The 15954-nt window shown below is 50.6% G+C and overlaps 7 protein-coding genes across 7 annotated transcripts; 4 read left to right on the top strand and 3 right to left on the bottom strand.

Moving 5' to 3' along the window:
* Positions 1-328: 328 nt before the first annotated feature.
* On the bottom strand, positions 329-3188 carry BZA70DRAFT_290066 (Gar1/Naf1 RNA binding region-domain-containing protein; the record flags this gene model as incomplete). Its single annotated transcript, XM_064914175.1, has 2 exons — positions 329-2062; positions 2127-3188. 2 exons carry the CDS (start codon positions 3186-3188, stop codon positions 329-331), a joined length of 2796 nt encoding a protein of 931 aa, XP_064767781.1.
* A 305-nt stretch (positions 3189-3493) lies between these two features.
* On the top strand, positions 3494-5455 carry BZA70DRAFT_239195 (Alg9-like mannosyltransferase family-domain-containing protein; the record flags this gene model as incomplete). The annotated part of the gene is made up of 4 exons (XM_064910468.1): positions 3494-3635; positions 3697-3848; positions 3913-4535; positions 4615-5455. 4 exons carry the CDS (start codon positions 3494-3496, stop codon positions 5453-5455), a joined length of 1758 nt encoding a protein of 585 aa, XP_064767780.1.
* A 407-nt stretch (positions 5456-5862) lies between these two features.
* Positions 5863-7724, top strand: BZA70DRAFT_279910 (uncharacterized protein). The gene is made up of 5 exons (XM_064912865.1): positions 5863-6295; positions 6360-6854; positions 6931-7079; positions 7147-7323; positions 7404-7724. Exons 1-5 carry the CDS (start codon positions 6013-6015, stop codon positions 7617-7619), a joined length of 1320 nt encoding a protein of 439 aa, XP_064767779.1. The 5' UTR covers positions 5863-6012; the 3' UTR covers positions 7620-7724.
* Positions 7725-7727: 3 nt separating this feature from the next.
* BZA70DRAFT_258193 (WD40-repeat-containing domain protein) lies at positions 7728-9697 on the bottom strand. Its single transcript, XM_064910839.1, has 2 exons — positions 9334-9697; positions 7728-9272 (listed from the first exon to the last, which is right to left on the bottom strand). The coding sequence occupies exons 1-2, from the start codon at positions 9502-9504 to the stop codon at positions 7767-7769; spliced, it is 1677 nt and encodes a 558-aa protein (XP_064767778.1). The 5' UTR covers positions 9505-9697; the 3' UTR covers positions 7728-7766.
* On the top strand, positions 9698-12419 carry BZA70DRAFT_279906 (uncharacterized protein). The gene is made up of 4 exons (XM_064912864.1): positions 9698-9873; positions 9959-10116; positions 10190-11575; positions 11640-12419. Exons 1-4 carry the CDS (start codon positions 9780-9782, stop codon positions 12336-12338), a joined length of 2337 nt encoding a protein of 778 aa, XP_064767777.1. The 5' UTR covers positions 9698-9779; the 3' UTR covers positions 12339-12419.
* BZA70DRAFT_279904 (uncharacterized protein) lies at positions 12420-14809 on the bottom strand. Its single transcript, XM_064912863.1, has 4 exons — positions 14482-14809; positions 14301-14407; positions 13330-14235; positions 12420-13273 (listed from the first exon to the last, which is right to left on the bottom strand). Exons 1-4 carry the CDS (start codon positions 14647-14649, stop codon positions 12472-12474), a joined length of 1983 nt encoding a protein of 660 aa, XP_064767776.1. The 5' UTR covers positions 14650-14809; the 3' UTR covers positions 12420-12471.
* A 66-nt stretch (positions 14810-14875) lies between these two features.
* Positions 14876-15745, top strand: BZA70DRAFT_182687 (uncharacterized protein). The gene has a single exon (XM_064909959.1). It carries the CDS (start codon positions 14995-14997, stop codon positions 15538-15540), a length of 546 nt encoding a protein of 181 aa, XP_064767775.1. The 5' UTR covers positions 14876-14994; the 3' UTR covers positions 15541-15745.
* Positions 15746-15954: the final 209 nt, after the last annotated feature.

Genomic DNA, 15954 nt, shown 5'->3' with positions numbered 1-15954 from the left:
TTTTCCATACACGAAGTTTTCTATACACCTTCTTTTCACGTTCTTTCCAATCGCTTTTAATTTTTTTTTCCTATTTCCTAGGTTGACATTTTCGTGGCAAGTTTCAGGAGTTTTTGACTTTTATAGAATGTACCTCTATCAGGTGTTTAGAGCAGCGTTTTATTTTCTTATCTTTATAATCAATCATGTCCAAGACAGCTTTTTGGAAACAGTCTGGGCATAAATAGTTGAAATAGCATTAGTATACATGTCGAATAATAGAATACGCAACGGTAACCTCATAACTTTCTACATGCACAGGCCTACAGACATCCTTACTTGTAGCACCTCAGTATCTTCCAGGAGGTGGTGCGCCTCTGCCACCATTATTCGGCCCAGGAGGCTGTTGTGGCTGTTGCTGGGAAGTGCCAGCACCCAAGACGCCCAGCAGGTTTAACTGGTACTGGACTTGAGAATACGCGTCTCCTGGTGCATTATTCGCAGGCGGTGCAGCAGCAGGAGCTGGTCCGGCTTGCTGCGAAGACTGCGCCGCGTTGACCTGCATCTGATGCAAGAGAGCTTGTAGCTGTTGCTGTAGTTGCGCCTGCGTCTGATTCTGATAGTTAGGAGCCGGCGCTGGCATTACAGGCTGTGGCGGGGGTTGGATGGGAGCCTGGATGGGAGCCTGGATAGGAGCGGGAATAGGATCTTGCTGCATCAATGGCGGAGCCGACACTCGCGTGAGTAATTGCTGTCGAAGTTGCGCCTGGAGCATATTCAAATACGCTTGTGTCTGCTGCTGTGGCTGCGGTTGCACCAGAGGTGCAGGCTGGCTTTGGTACGGCGCGAAAGGTGACGGCGCCGGGTGAACGGGCGCTGGAGCCTGTACGAACGGCTGAGGCGGGAGTTGCTCAGGCTGCTGCTGTTGCTGCATGGCCAACTGTGCAACAAAAGCAGGATTGATATGAGCTCCGGGAGGTAGCTGGTGCGCAAAATTTTGAATATCGGGCTGTTGCTGCTGGCCGTAGAACGGCGCGGGTGCAGTACCTGGATATGAAGGATTGTACTGAGACTGCTGAGTTGCTGGAGGAGGTTGCTGATACGGTCGGGACGATGAAGACTGTGACCGCCAGTCACCTCTTTGCGCCGCCGGCCTTTGGTAAGGGTTTGACCGGTAGTCAGCAGGCTCCGCTGTTCGTGGTGCTCCTCTCGCAAAATCTCCCTGGCGCGCACCAGCGCCACTCCCGCTCTGCCCCTCACTCCCATTCTCACCATCACCCTCATGGACTTTCTTTCTTTTCCTTCGCAGCCTTCGCTTCTGTGTGTGCGTCAGATTTCCACCAAACTCTGGACTTCCCGCCTCAGAAAACCCTGGTCGTCCGCCATTCGAGCGCGAGTTGGTTGGAGAAGAGCGGCGAGGAGGCGGGGGTTGATCCTTGCGCAGAAGAAGGCCGGTAGGCCGCGTCAGGGTATGATATGGCTCTTCGTCCACGATGGCGGCTTTTGAATTGTTTCCAGCAGGATCTGTATTTTGGCGTTTACCGGCGTCCTTTGTGGACGATCCGGCGCCCGTAGTAATGCTAGGATCCGTAGGCTCGTATTCAGGCTCGTAGTCGTCGTCATCCCCATTCTCATCTTCAGGTTTCCGTTTCTTGGCCTCAGCTTCGGCCGCGACTTGATTGAGAAATGCAACATCTTCGCCAGCCAAGTCTCCAAACGACACCCCAGATGCCGCAGCCGCCACCGCGGTAGGTCGACGAAGACGCGGTGATTGATTGTTGTCCGGCTTTGGCGCGTCCTTCTTCTTCTTTTGGTTCTCCTTTAGCTTCAGCCGCCTTCTATGTTCCATCTCAGCTTCATCATCCGAAAACTCTTGCTCGTTCTCGTCGACTTCTTCGTCGTTCCAGTTGCTCGCATCGCTTCCTTTGATTGCCTTGATCTCACTCGTATATGCGATCGTACTGTATCGCACCGCGTAGTACACTTCCTTTTGAATATCTGGCCAGTACTTCGCCGCCTCCGCATCCGAGGAGAACTTCACAGAGTAGAGTGGCTTCTGTACCGGGCCAAGAGTTTCAAATACCTGCACCGATAGCCGAGTTAGAATATGACTCTGAGGATAAAGAGAATGAAAATAAACCACTCACCCTCCCAAAAGGAGTACGATCGGCAAAGACAAGCACAGAACCCTGATCTACAACCTGATACTCGCCAGTCGACAGACCGGCGACAATAACAAGCTTTCCTACTATGCTTTGGATTACTCCTAATTTTTCGATTCTTTCGTCCGGAGAAATCTCGACATCAATGGGCTTAACGGGCACATCCAGAATCTCGTTCTTGGTCTTCAGCGGGCCGGTGTCTGGTTCCTCGAAATCGTCGTCGCCAGCTGCTGCCGGGCTTGCTGCCGCTGATTCCTCGTCCGAGTCCTCGTTTACTTCTCCTTCTTCGGCGTCATCGTCCGAGGAAGAGCTATCCGAAGAACTGGAATCAGAGTTTTCATCTACCGATTCCTTTGTTTGAGAAGCAGCTCCAGGAACCACAGTATCCGAGGGGCCCTTGTCTTCGCCTTGGGCCGGTGTGTCATCCACTACAGGGCTGTAAGCATCATCAGACTCTTCCTTGGCTTCGGCATCCTTTGCATCCACTACAGGGCTGTAGGCATCATCATCAGACTCATCCTGATCCGCGGGCTCAGCTCCGGAATCGGCCTCCTCAATCAGGAACGGATGAGTGGCTTCCAGTTCAGCATCTTCATGAGCCTCGGCGGTTGCATCATCCTTGTTGGATTCTTCGCTATCATTTTCGACAGCTGGCTGTGTCGCTTTCGAAAGCTCTTCTGAAAAGTGGAGTGAGAGAGCTGCCTCGAAAGTGGATTCGCTAGACGTGGGCGCCGTCTCAGTAGGTGCAGCAGAAGTAGCAATAGCAGTAGTGGTATCAGCAGCTGTAGTGGAAGTGGTGGCAGCGGTGGCTGCTGTAGTACCTATACTGCCATCAGAGACGTTTTGCTCAGCAGCGACTATATCTCCAGTGGGCGCCGCGAGAAGTGCGTCCTCTCGATCCTCAGCCTGCGCCGCTATCTGGTTGTAGCCGTCGTTTGATACTTTAGGGGTCTCCAGTAAATCAGGCGCCGAGTTACTGATGTCGACTAGGACTGACGGACGATCAGCTGGCAGAGAAGCCCCTGGCGCTTCTGGGTCGTTCTCCATGCCTCGCGACGGTCGAGAGACAGGTGTATGGTTGTTGAGAGTGTTGCAGACAGAATCTAAATGCCCATGCGGCAATGAATAACAAGAATATATCTCTATCAAGTAGTCGAGCGCTCGGCTGTGATGAAAAACCCTTTCGAGAACCACCAAACCCTCGTTCGTAAAGTCGCACGCACGTTCCAATCTTCGTGTTTTTTCTTAAAATTGCGAGATTTAAACCGATGAAATAAATATCCAGCCTGGCTCCTGCCCAATTGATCTCTGCAGCGACTTCCAGCTGACGGAGGAAATAGCACGAAGAGAAAATGTCAAAGACGTCGGGGAGTAGTAAGGCTGATCTGGTCGCGGATCAATCGCTGAGCAGGCATTTATTATTCGTCTTTGCGGTCGTCGCGGGTATTCGGTCACTGTGCGCGCGGTTTAGTATTATACCCGACTGCGACGAAGGTAAGCTCCGTTCCAAGAACCTTTGATTGTGGTTCAATTGATTGACATTTGAGTCATCTAGTATTTAATTATTGGGAACCCACTCACTACTTGACTCATGGGTTCGGTCTGGAGACGTGGGAATACTCGCCAGTGTACGCGATCCGGAGCTGGAGCTACGCGTGGATCCACGCCGTTCTTGTCAATCTCTGTCGGCTGATTGGATTTTCGGAGGTATCTTAACTCACCATTCAATATCATTACCTCTTGAGTGATTTATTGATGCTAACAATATCAGGCCGGTCTCTTCTTCGCTCTGCGAGCAGTTTTAGGAACGTTCTGTGCATTCTGTGAAGTCCAGCTCTACGGATCGCTATTACGAAACGTGTCCCAATCCGCTGCGCAATGGTTCATTTTCTTCTCTCTCACCGCAACCGGGATGTTCCATGCCTCAGTGACATATCTCCCGTCATCTTTCTCAATGTATTTCACAATGCTTGCGTATTCCAAGATCCTGGAACCCGAAAGCCTGCACTCTCCTGGACCGGCTATTCTCATGTTTTCCGTCAGCGCGGTTCTAGGCTGGCCTTTCTCTGTCGCGGTCGCGATTCCATTCTTTAGCGAAATCTTGCGTGAGCTGGTCTCGGACCCAGCGAGATGGAAGATCGCGCTGCGAATCGTCAAAGCGGGGCTTTTGGCTCTGACGCTGCTTGCCGGAGTGGTCGCGTTCGATTCGTACGCTTTTCAAAAATTACAGATTGTACCACTCAATATCGTGCTTTACAACGTTCTGGGAACCGACGAGACCGGCCCTGAGATTTTTGGCACCGAGAAATGGACTTACTATGTGTTTAATTTGCTGCTCAACTTTAATGTTGTCGTTCTGTTTGCAATTTTGTCAGCTGCTGTCATGGTAAATATGTTTTGATCTCGAAAACAGCTTTTTGATATATATGACTGACAGTTTCTAGCTTATCCGGTACAATCTACCAAACTCCAGGACGTTCTTATACAGTTCCTTGTCTACGACCAAAATCATCACAATTCTATCGCCTCTTTTCCTTTGGTCAATAATATTTTTCAGACAACCCCACAAAGAAGAGCGGTTTTTTTACGTTGTATACCCGTTAATATGCATGAATGCCGCGATCTTCGTCGACTCGTTTATAGTACTGGGCAAGCGCTTGTTTGAGATCATAGAGGTGCCCGCTTCCACGATCAGAGCGCTGGACTATATTGTTCATATCGAGGTCGTGGCGTTGGTTACTTTGATTGCGTTTTCGAGAATTGCTGCGCTGCACTCGTTTTACTTTGCTCCGCTTGAGGTATACGGCGCTCTATTTGACGAAAATGCAAAACTCGGGTCTCAGGACAGTGACATACTAAATGTATGCGTCGGGCGTGAATGGTACCGGTATCCGTCGTCCTACTTCCTTCCTGAGAATATGAGACTGAAGTTTATACAAAGTGACTTTGACGGAATGCTGCCGACAGAATTCGTGGGCGAGTCCTGGCTTGACGGGGCGTCGCGCGTGCCAGCCGGCCTGAACAACGTCAACAAGCAGGAGCTGTCGTTCTACGTCCCAGTAAGCGAGTGCGACTATCTCGTAGACTCGAACTTTACAGTTTCTGATGTCGAAGGAACGCACGAGCAGCAGTACGTTGCCGACACGGAATGGTGGCAGGTGGTGAACTGCTCGCGACTGTTGGATAATGACCAAAGTAGTTTGCTGGCACGGATATTCAAGCTGCCGGAGGCGGCCGAGGGGATGATCCTGGAAACGCCATTGTATCATAGGACGTGGGTGTCGTACTGTTTACTGAAGTCTGTTAAGAGGTAAGGATGGAAAGGAATAAATAGATACCGAACAATGGAGAGAGCTTTGGGCCTGTGGGGAACGCTTGGTCCAAATTGTACGCTGCTTGTACGAGCGCTTGTGCGAGGACATCATTGAGATACGTACAAACTGACGACGACGAAAGAATACGATGCTCCGCTGTTTCTATTCAATGCAATGCATATAACAGTATCCGAAAACCGTCCAAAGACCGCCATCGATCAATAAACCATTCATAATCGATAATGGGTAAATATTCCTTGCCGGTAATCAGCAGCAGTTGCACGCGTTATGCACAAACTCTAAACTTTGAGGACCGGATGACCCAAACGAGTCACAAGGACTCGAATCCCGATTACGCCCAGCGGTCCGCGCCGCACAGTAAACTATTGCCAGACTGAGCCTATCATTATCTGCGCTGGACAATAGCCAGGGCTGAGACAGCAGGTGGTTTATAATTTTTGGATATCGCTCTTTCGACGCGACATTTTGATCTGTACTGAAGATATATACAACCAGACACATCTACAGACTTATCGAAGCGCTGAATTGAGACGAACATGGCCGAAGCACTAGCAAAGATAACGCATTATCTAAAGCTAGCTGACCAGCAGCTGGACAAGGTCATCCTCTACGTCCAAACCAGCAGCCAGCAAGCCACCGACTTTGCCCAGCAGTACCTTGCAAACGCAACGAAGCGCGAGTACATACTGATTCTTGCGGGCGTAATTATTTTACTGCAGGTAGTGCTGATATCGGTGAAGTTGGTTGATGTCTTCAGAGCTACCAGTCAGGCGCCTGCGGTGAAGAATGCTAGCGAGAAGAAGAAGGCGGATAGCAAAGGTAGGCTGGATCACTTCTATATGGAAATATTTCGTTTTTAATGCTAACTTGCTTATTCAATAAGCTGTCTGGACGCCCGTTGAGTTCAAAACACCTACTCCACCGCCCTACCCAAACTGGGACATCAAGACCACCAAACCGATATCCTATCGTCCATTCAAACACAACTACCACGTCACCATGGGCATCCGGAACCTGAACTGGGAAGACTGGATTGAGCTCGACAACGAGTTTCCGAAGTTCCACGACCGGAAGGTCGAGCGACTGGCAGAGCGCGGCGAGAAACTTGTCTCGACGTTTCCTGATGCTTTCGACGCCGCTGTCGAGCTGCTCGAGGAGTTCAGAGAGTGGCTGCCGGCGAGATATCCCAGTCTTTTCAAGAAGACCGCGGTCGGAATTGACAACATTGTTACGGGTGAGAGTTTCAATATCAAGGAACGCCCGCTCAAGCGTGATCCTATGGAAATTGCAGCTCTCTTAATTCAAGATGATTTAGCAATCATGATGCCTGGAGAAGATGGCCAGTATTACCTGAAAGCCGGATGTATCCTATTAGCTGGTGAGTCAATCAATTGCTTATATATTACCGTATTCACATGTTTTGCCATATTAACAATGATATCTTCTGCATCTAGGATTCTGGAGACTGTCTGATAAACTTGGAATGCCATTGTCCGAAATTCACACATCTGGTGACGTCCCCCAGTTCAGAGAGAAGCTTCAAACCTCAATGGAGCGCTTCTTCGTCCGCATGAAGGTCGACAAGCCTGTTTCAAGAAACAACGTGAGTACTCCAATAATTTCAATAGAAGTTAAAGAAATTAGCCAGCGACTAACATTTCATTCAACAGTACTTCCTTCAAACCGACGAAGACCTAGGCTGGTCTGCAGCCATTGGCCCCGAAGACAGCGACAATATCGGCTGGAACGCTGCCGCGTACGCATCCGACATTAGCAAGATGCATTTCAGATCCGAGAGACAGACGCTTCGCCGACTGCCAAAATCCGGCGGCATTGTTTTCACTATCGTGAGTTCCTCCGTTTCCATCTCAGTGTGGCTGACAAGTAGAGTTGTCGTAAGCAGCTAACGTGATGTGTCAACATTTAGCGTACGTATTTCGTCCCACTCACAGAGTTGGCTAAAGAGCCTTATCTTCCTGGCCGTTTGGCGGATGGTATGAGAGCTTGGACTCACGACGTTGCGGAATACAAGGGGAAGGCGAAGTACGCAGAGATTACGCTGAAGTTCTTGGATGAAGAGCATCAGAGGCAGCTCGCGAATGGCTTGGATCCTTCGAAGGAGCCCAATGACTACCCCTATTAGTATACGCAATGAGATGCATGTTTTAGAATTTCCTGGCATTTTATTAATGACTACTTGTTTTGTGCTTTCATACTGGGAGGATGAAATGTATATAAAGATTACCAATTTAATGCTTTTGATTATGACATGCTCTTGCAAACTTGTAGCCTATTTTCCAAACCGAGCAAGTGCAGGCCCAACCTCAACCTCATCCACCGCCACCCCGCGCTGCTTCTTCCTGTAATTCTCCCGCATCGATTTCTCCTTCTCCCACGATTCCTGCACGCGCAACCGTCGTTCGTCGATAACGTTGCTCGCCTTCTTGCGCAGGTATCGCCGCAGCGCGGAGTTCTTACCCCGCGTTTTGGCCTTCACTTGCAGCTTCTTGTTTTCCTCCTTAATCTTGTCTGTCTCGCTCGTAGTCTCCAGCTTCAGCGCCTGTTTCCGCTCATCCGGCGCACGCGCATCGATGCCGCCGATGAAGTTGGGGTCGAGGGCAATCATCTCCGGTTTCAGCTTGTTCAACAGACCCTGGACCTCGGTCTCGCGTCGCTGCTTCACAGTCTCGTACGGGTTGGCTTCCAAGGCGTCGAAGTTAGGTTCTCCTGAGCCTGGGACGATGAGACTTGACAGGCCGCCGTCGTGGCCCATGCCGAGAATATCGTCAAACGGACAGAAACGGAGATCGTTGATGGTCGAACCCGGGTTCAGGTGGGTCATGTAGGGAGACTTTTGCTTGACTTTCAAAGCGTCTTTCCAGACGGTGACGTGGGGACCCCAGCCAACGGCCAAAAGACCTCTGTCACTGATGCTCAGCGTGTTTGCGGGAGTCGGCGTGTAGTAAGCATGAACTTCCTTGTACGTCCGAACATCCCAGATCTTGAGCTGCCCATCAGCACCCGCTGACGCCATATAATGTCCACCGCGGTCAACTGCGATAGCCTGAACAGGCCCCTTATGGCACAGCATCCGCACAAGTGGCGTGGTAGAGTTTGGCGACCATAACGACACTGTACCGTTCGAATGACCAAGATGAACGATAGCGTTGTAAGCGTTATGCGTCATCGCCGTGCTCGGCCCCATCTTCGTCCGTAGCTCGCAGACTTGGTCGCCAGTCGAGGTGTCTTGATATTTAAGCCATCCCGCATTTCCGACAGTGGCCAGCAGGAAATGATACTTCAGGAACTCCATATGTGTGACTTCAATATGTTTCTTGAGACAATGCACTTCGGCTCCGGTCTTGTCGTAGATAAACACGTACTTCTTCTGAGCGACAGCAAAGAACTGGTCGTTGTGCAAATACTTGACGTCCCGCACCGTCTCATTCACGTTCAATTCAGCATCAAGCGCTCCCTCGCGGAAATCAAATGACGCGATATGTCCCTTCCGACCACCGAGCAAGATCTTCCGTCCGTTGGTGGTATAATCAATCTCGTACGGGCCGAAATCAAGCGTGAGATCAAACGCTTTCGAAGCCGTGGTCACGTCAACATTCTTCTTTAATTCTTCCTGAGTGAACTTGTATGTCTTCTCCATCCCTTCGGCTTCAAGAAAACCGGCCTCTTCTTGTAGCAGCAACTCACTGGCCTTGACGGCCGCCTTGGCCTGGCGAAATTTGCCATCTGCTCTCCGCAGGTTTTGCCGTAGCCTCGCATCTTTGACCCTGTGCGTGTTCTATATCCACTACCAGTTAGACATCAAAACCTTTCACCACATGCAGAATTCGAAATCTCACCTTCTTCGGTCGCGGTTTAACTGATCCAGTCAAGGCGGTACTCGCACCACCGGCCGTCCCCTCGTTTCCAACGGCAATCACAGCCTCCTCCTTGTCCTCCTCATAATCCTCCTCAAACCCGCCATGGGTCTTCTTACTTAATATACGACTTTCAACCTCGAGAGCAGACATGTCGTTTCAATCTCTGTGCTTCAACAACAAGCAATAAAAAGATTCTGTTAACCTTTGAAAAAAAGATTTCTCGTGCGGCTCTGGTGGAAGTCCCAATTGCTTGTTGCTTAATAGAGTTACCCTAACATCACATGTTTTTCCCAAACTCCCAAAAAAAATTATTCTGGACATGAAAAGTAGTTGTTCTTTTACACCTGAGAATATCACGAGGTACCTGGTATATAGAGGACAGAAGAAGACACAGGATACTGAAAAGGAAAGTGGAATAACGAAAGATGAGTCATCATCATCGCTCGTCGCTGAAGCAGAATCAGAAGTCGTTCAAATCAAAGCATGCGAGCAAGAGTTCACTGAAGGCCAAAAACAAAGGTACGTCTTTTTACCTCTACACGACATTCAGATACAGTCGGTGCGAGTGGAAAAGATGCTAACATGGGACATTACTGGTGTTTAGGCAAAATTGAGAAATCCGGCCCCGGACCTCAAAAACCCCATGTGGCTTCCAAACTCGAACGCCGCAATAAGGCAAAGCAGTTGATGCTCACCAAGAAGAGCGAGCTGATTTTGAGCCGGAAACTCTTTGACGGGCGCAAGGGTGCGCCTCGTGTTGTTGTATGTGATTTTTGCGGAAATTTCTTGCTTGTTTGGAGACGAGAGGTGAGCTAACTCGATGACAATATGGTAGGCTGTTATCCCTCTCTGTCCTGATGTAGAGGCAGATCTAATTGTCCGCAACCTGAACGCGAGTCTCGGGATTACAACCGACGTTCCCTACAGCGGTGTGTTTACGGTTCCTATCGACCGCTTCAACCAAAAGATCCAGTATATCCTTACGCCCCGCCACATGACCTCGATGCTGAACGCCGCGCAAGCCGCGGACTTTGTCGTCTTTGGCCTCTCCGCGAAGCAGGAGGTCGACCATTTTGGCGAGACGTGTCTGCGCAGTATTGTCGCGCAGGGAGTGTCGACCGTCTACACGGTCGTGCAGCATCTCGAGCAGGTCGAGTCCGCGAGGATGCAGACAGAGGTGCGCAAGTCGCTGCTGTCGTTCATCACCCACTTCTTTGCCGAGCAGGAGAAAGTGTTCAGCATCGAAGCGCAACAGGATTGCCTGAACGTGGTTAGAGCACTGGCTCAGCAGTTTCCAAAGGGCGTACAGTGGCGCGATAGTAGGGCGTATCTCGTCGCCGATCGCGCGTGGTATGAGGAAGATGCCGCACAGCCTACGGGCGGACTGATCGCGGTCGAGGGCGTGGTCCGCGGAAAAAAGATGAATCCGGATAGACTGGTGCATCTTCCTGGCGCAGGAGACTTCCAAATCGATCGGATCTGTTCGGTCGCGACTGGTGCGTCGGTCGAGAATTCAATGCAGCTTGATAACGGCGACGGCGCGTTCTCTGGAAATTTCGTCGCCTACCCAACAGAAGATCAAGACAGCACTGACCCCTTTGTGCAAGAAGTCGCACGTGGCGAAGACGATGACACGATGCTTCACGAAATGCCTGAGATTTCAGAAGGAGTGAAGTTGGATGACCATTTCTATCTCCACGATGAAGGCGAAGACGAGATCGAGACCCCGACTCTGAAAGACAAGAACCGGATCCCGAGGGGAATGTCTGAATACCAAGCACGCTGGATCATCGAGGAAAACTCAGACGACGAGTTCGACGACGGCGAGGGCAGTGGCGCTGAGTCTGATGGCGAGATGGAGCTCGATGAACATGACGGGTATGCACCCACCGCTACGGATTACGCCGCTACCGAGATCGACGCCCAGAGCGAGATGTTTGTCGATCTTTCTCCAGAGGAGGAAGCTAAACAGCTGAAAGCCTACCGCGAGCGCGAGCGCGAAGAGCTCGAGTTCCCTGACGAAGTCGAGCTGAGCCCCGAGATGTCGGCCAAGGAGCGCTTTGCGCGGTACCGCGGCCTGCGTAACTTGCGAACAAGTCCATGGGATGCTGATGAGACGGACGCGCGCACCCCCGAGGATTGGAACCGGCTTGCGCGGTTCCAGAATTTCAGGGCATCGCGGAATAGAGCTCTGAAGGAGGCGGGAGCTAATGGTGTACCGGTGAGTTTAATCTCTGTTCTATTGTCGCTAGATAAACTGATTATGCTAACTTTGGTATTCATAGACTGGTACTCGAGTAATCATGTACATCCGTGCCCCGAAACACTCCTACGACGCACTCTCGACCAAGTCCCTCCTTACCGTCTTCTCCCTCCTACGCTACGAAAACAAAAAGGTCGTGCTCAACCTCTCCGTGACCCCCAACACCGAATACGAAGAGCCCATCCCGACCAAGGACTCCCTAATCCTGCAATGCGGTCCCCGGCGATACCGCGTCAACCCCATCTTCTCCGAAACCGGACGCACGCCCAACCACGTCTACAAGCTTGAGCGGTTCTTGCACCAAGGCGTTACCGCGATGGCGAGCGTTATCGCACCCGTTTCGTTTGGAAATACGCCTGTCTTGCTGCTCAAGGAGACTGACAAGGGCATCGAGCTCGTCGCCTCCGGCAGTGTCGAGAACGCAGACTCGTCGCGCGTGATGGCGAAGCGCACCGTACTCTCAGGCTACCCGTACAAGATCCACAAGAAACTCGTCACGATCCGGTACATGTTCTTCAACGCCGAGGACATCGCGTGGTTCAAGGCCGTGCCGCTGTTCACCAAGATGGGCAGGCTGGGTTATATCAAGGAGAGTATCGGTACGCATGGGTACTTCAAGTGTACTTTCAACGGGCCGATTAATGCGCAGGATACGGTGGCGATGGCGCTTTATAAGCGTGTTTGGCCGCGGGATTCGGAGCTTTGGGATGGTGCATATTAAAAGTTTTTCTCAGTTGTTCGATTCACGAAGTAAATGTGCGGTTTTGTTTATCTAAGTTGGAATAAAAGCATAGAAACCATATCCTGATCATCCGTAAATACACTTCAACTCATAAATACTGTACAATTTGCTTTCACTCTTGAGGTGGTGGCTTCTCTACCAGCGTCTCTCTAATCTTTTCGGCATCAATGCCAATCTCCATCATCCTCTTCGTCCACTGCACCTCCGCATTACACAAAGAGTCCGCCGCTGCCTTAATTGACGGTGCCAGCGCTCCATTCCTGACAATCGTGCGGACGCCCACGACTATGATCTCTGCCATGCGCGTCATCGAGTGCGGTAGTAAAGCCGCTAGACCTGGTGAAACGGTTACAGCCATCAGGGTGACAATGTGACCGGCGATGGAGAGTGATCCTTGCCAGAGATAAGGGATGTGGCCTGCGATGTGCTCGTCTAGATCCTCAACTTGTCGCAGACATGCTTCTATGCACTTTGACGCTCCGGTTCGCATCCGACTATCCTTAAGTAGCTCCTCGTTTTCCAAACATACTTCCACGTATACTCTCCAAATAATGCTCTGACACGCAAAATAGCGCAACCGCAGTACCGTCGCAAATTGGTTTTCTATCCGTTCGCGTTCAAACGTGAACTTTAGGATCACCGGCAGATTCTCGTACCACTGCGTCAGCTGAAAATCCAGTTCTTGCACGATTGGGTGGTACGAAGAAATGGGCACTTTAGGCTTAATGTTGGAGTACAGCATGTGATGCACTCGATTCAGCAGTCTGCGGAGGGAGATCTCGGCAAGAAAGTACCAGAGATCATCGGTTCCCGGGGCGATGTTGTCAACTGCGCGGAAACCTGAGGGGAGGCCGACTTCGTCTTCATGGAGCTCTATGCCCGAGTGCGGGAGATCCAGCTCTGCTAGTAAGTCACTAAACATCTAGTTAGAAAGTGGAGCACGCAGTATATGTATATGAGGTCAGTTTACCTTTCCAAAACTAGAGCATTCCAAAATAGTCTCTCAAACAACTCTCGATCATCATGTAACAAATCATCTGGCGGCGAGATGCTCAGCACCGCGCGCACTTTTGTACAGATTGCAGAAATCATATTCCACGCGTCCAACGGACGCACCAAGTAGAACAAGTACGCGCTCGTGAGCATCAATGCCTGTGCGTCGACAATTGTGTTTCCTAGCAAGCAGTTTGTGATGAGCGGCCATGCTGTAGCGAAGAAGTTGATTCCAGGAATGGGTGCGTCTTTGGGTAGTGTTGTCAGCGAGTCGGAGAGACTTGCTTGACCTAATGCCAGCACGAGGAGAACTATGACACTCTCAGGGCCTTGGCGAAAGCCGTTTGATAAGGCGATTCTGTAGTATGATTGCCATCCAAAGGGGGACACAATGGCGTAAAAAGGGTTGACAACTTTGAAATAAGAGGACACCAGAGGTTGAATATGGGACAGGTCGAGCAAGACATTGAGATCCAGCTGAAGTGGACTGCGCGTAGATTCGAGCCGTAGCGGTGAATAACTCATAGGCGGACTCTGCGTAAGAAGCCGCGCGACCTGGCGATTTTGAAATAGATGGAGCCAGGGCGTTGAATGGTGCTCTGGAATCGAAAAAACATAATCTCCAATACTTCCACTAGTCCGGTCTCTACTCGAGCTCGACACCGCTGGAGAGCCTGCCTGGAAAGTCGTTGAGGGTGAGGGCGGTTTTGCGACCGTGAGATTGTAATTCTGTGGTAAGTTTTGTTGGAAATTGGAGATTTCGGGGAAGGATTGTTGGCTGCTGGTGGATTGTTGTCGTAGGTCCTTTTCTGCGGCAGATGATTCAAGTAGACTTTCAATGCGTTCAAGTTTCTCAATGATGAGTTTGTCGCGAGCGTCGAGTCTAGATCAGGCAAGTTAGCAAATACGATGTCTGATTTGAATGTGTATGCAAGACTATAATCGTACTTTAACCCCCGTTCTCTGTAAACACAGTCGGCATTCAATTCTGAACACAATCGACATTTTGGCTGTGCACCATCACATTTTGATTTTCGTGCCCGACAAACTTCGCACTGGAACAGATTCGAGTAAGCAAGAGGGGAAGGAGGAGTAGAAATGTGAGATGTATATAGAGGATACTACTCACAGCAATGATAGCGCGACGCCGAGGATAGTCAACTTTATCGTCTTGGAAATCGGACAAAGATCTCTTCTTTCGAGTGCTATCGTCTCGGTCTCGGTCTCGATCTGCCGGGTTCATGATAGATGTGTTGTCGTTTGAGAGGTCAGTTGCATTTTTACCAGCTGTGGGCATGTAACTGAGCCGGGCAGGTTTAGCCGACGAGTTGAGATGGAATGGAGGATATTTGTATCAGGACGGAACAGAAGCTGTCTGTGCAGCGATAAACATCAGTGTGAGGTTTTGTGTGGTTTAATTGCTGAGTTTAAGATAGAATATCTGATATCGGTTAATGGTGCAGATGGGATGGAGGCAGGGTTTCTGTTTAGGTGCGGCGGCGGGGAAACCGAGCGATGAGCGGACCGCGTAAATTGGTTGTAAATTGCGAATAATCCGAAATACTACAAATAGACTCAAAGATTCTAAAAAAGATTGATATTTCATTCTTGATTGTAAAAGTCATTGCTACAACGAAATCAAATGACTGTTGTATCCACATTCACATGCACTTCTCTGTCTTCCTCCTGTGTCGCGTGCACCTTGTCCTGTTCGTCTATCCACTGCTTGCTAGATACAACTGCAAGCCTCCCATCACCGTCTGTGTTCTCATGCAATGCCCTGCTCGGTTTCGTAGTGCAAACCGGCATCTGTAATTCAACTGTGTTCTATCTGACCCGCTCATTCATTCGTAAAAATGTGTATGCAACGAGCTCGCGGTGTTCACGCTCCGGCACCCCTGGGCTCCCACTCTTCTCGTTCCACTTGTCTCATGACCGCTTGAACAGCCGCGTAGCTCTCCGATGCAGTCTCAACAGGCCTATCTTGATCCACATCATAAACTCAATCCACTTTGTCTTGATCAAGCGGCTGGTGGACAGCTTTGGCTTGGGCGCGCGCTGCATGGTGCGGGCCGAGCTGAGATGGGCGGGTTTTGGCGGAGGTGCAGGAGCCTTTTCGGCGGCGGCTTCCCACTCGGGTCCGTGGATCTTTGCCGACATGTCTGTGATCTTGGCAAAGAGCAGATGAGATCCGCCGCGTTGGGGAGGGGAGTGGAGGAGGAGAGAAGGAGGAAGAGGGAAAAGGGGAGGTTAAGAAGAAGCAGTTGACGCCGAACAGACGGAGACGCGAACAGCACACGATCGAGGGCCGCGAGCACAAACGCAGAAACAGCGCAGCATTTAAAGCCCGAACTAAGCAGAAACCCTAAACAAGGTTGAGACCCTGACAGACGCCGGGCCCCCTGGCTCAGTGACGTCACCTCCGAATCCGTCTTCGCTGCTTCTTCTTCGCTGCTTCTTCTCTGCTTCTCTGCCTCGAGTCCTGATCCATCGCTCGAATCAGCACCTAAACTCAGATCGGAGCTCAGATCGCAACCTAAAATGCGCAGCCGGCGCCGTGCGGATCTGTTTCAACTCCTGCTCTGCTGCTGGTCGCCGTCAC

This window comes from Myxozyma melibiosi, assembly GCF_037950935.1.
Source record: "Myxozyma melibiosi strain Phaff 52-87 chromosome Unknown BZA70scaffold_7, whole genome shotgun sequence".
NCBI classification, from domain to species: domain Eukaryota; kingdom Fungi; phylum Ascomycota; class Lipomycetes; order Lipomycetales; family Lipomycetaceae; genus Myxozyma; species Myxozyma melibiosi.
Note: the sequence above shows the minus strand (reverse complement) of the source record. Positions and strands in the feature narration are given on the sequence as shown.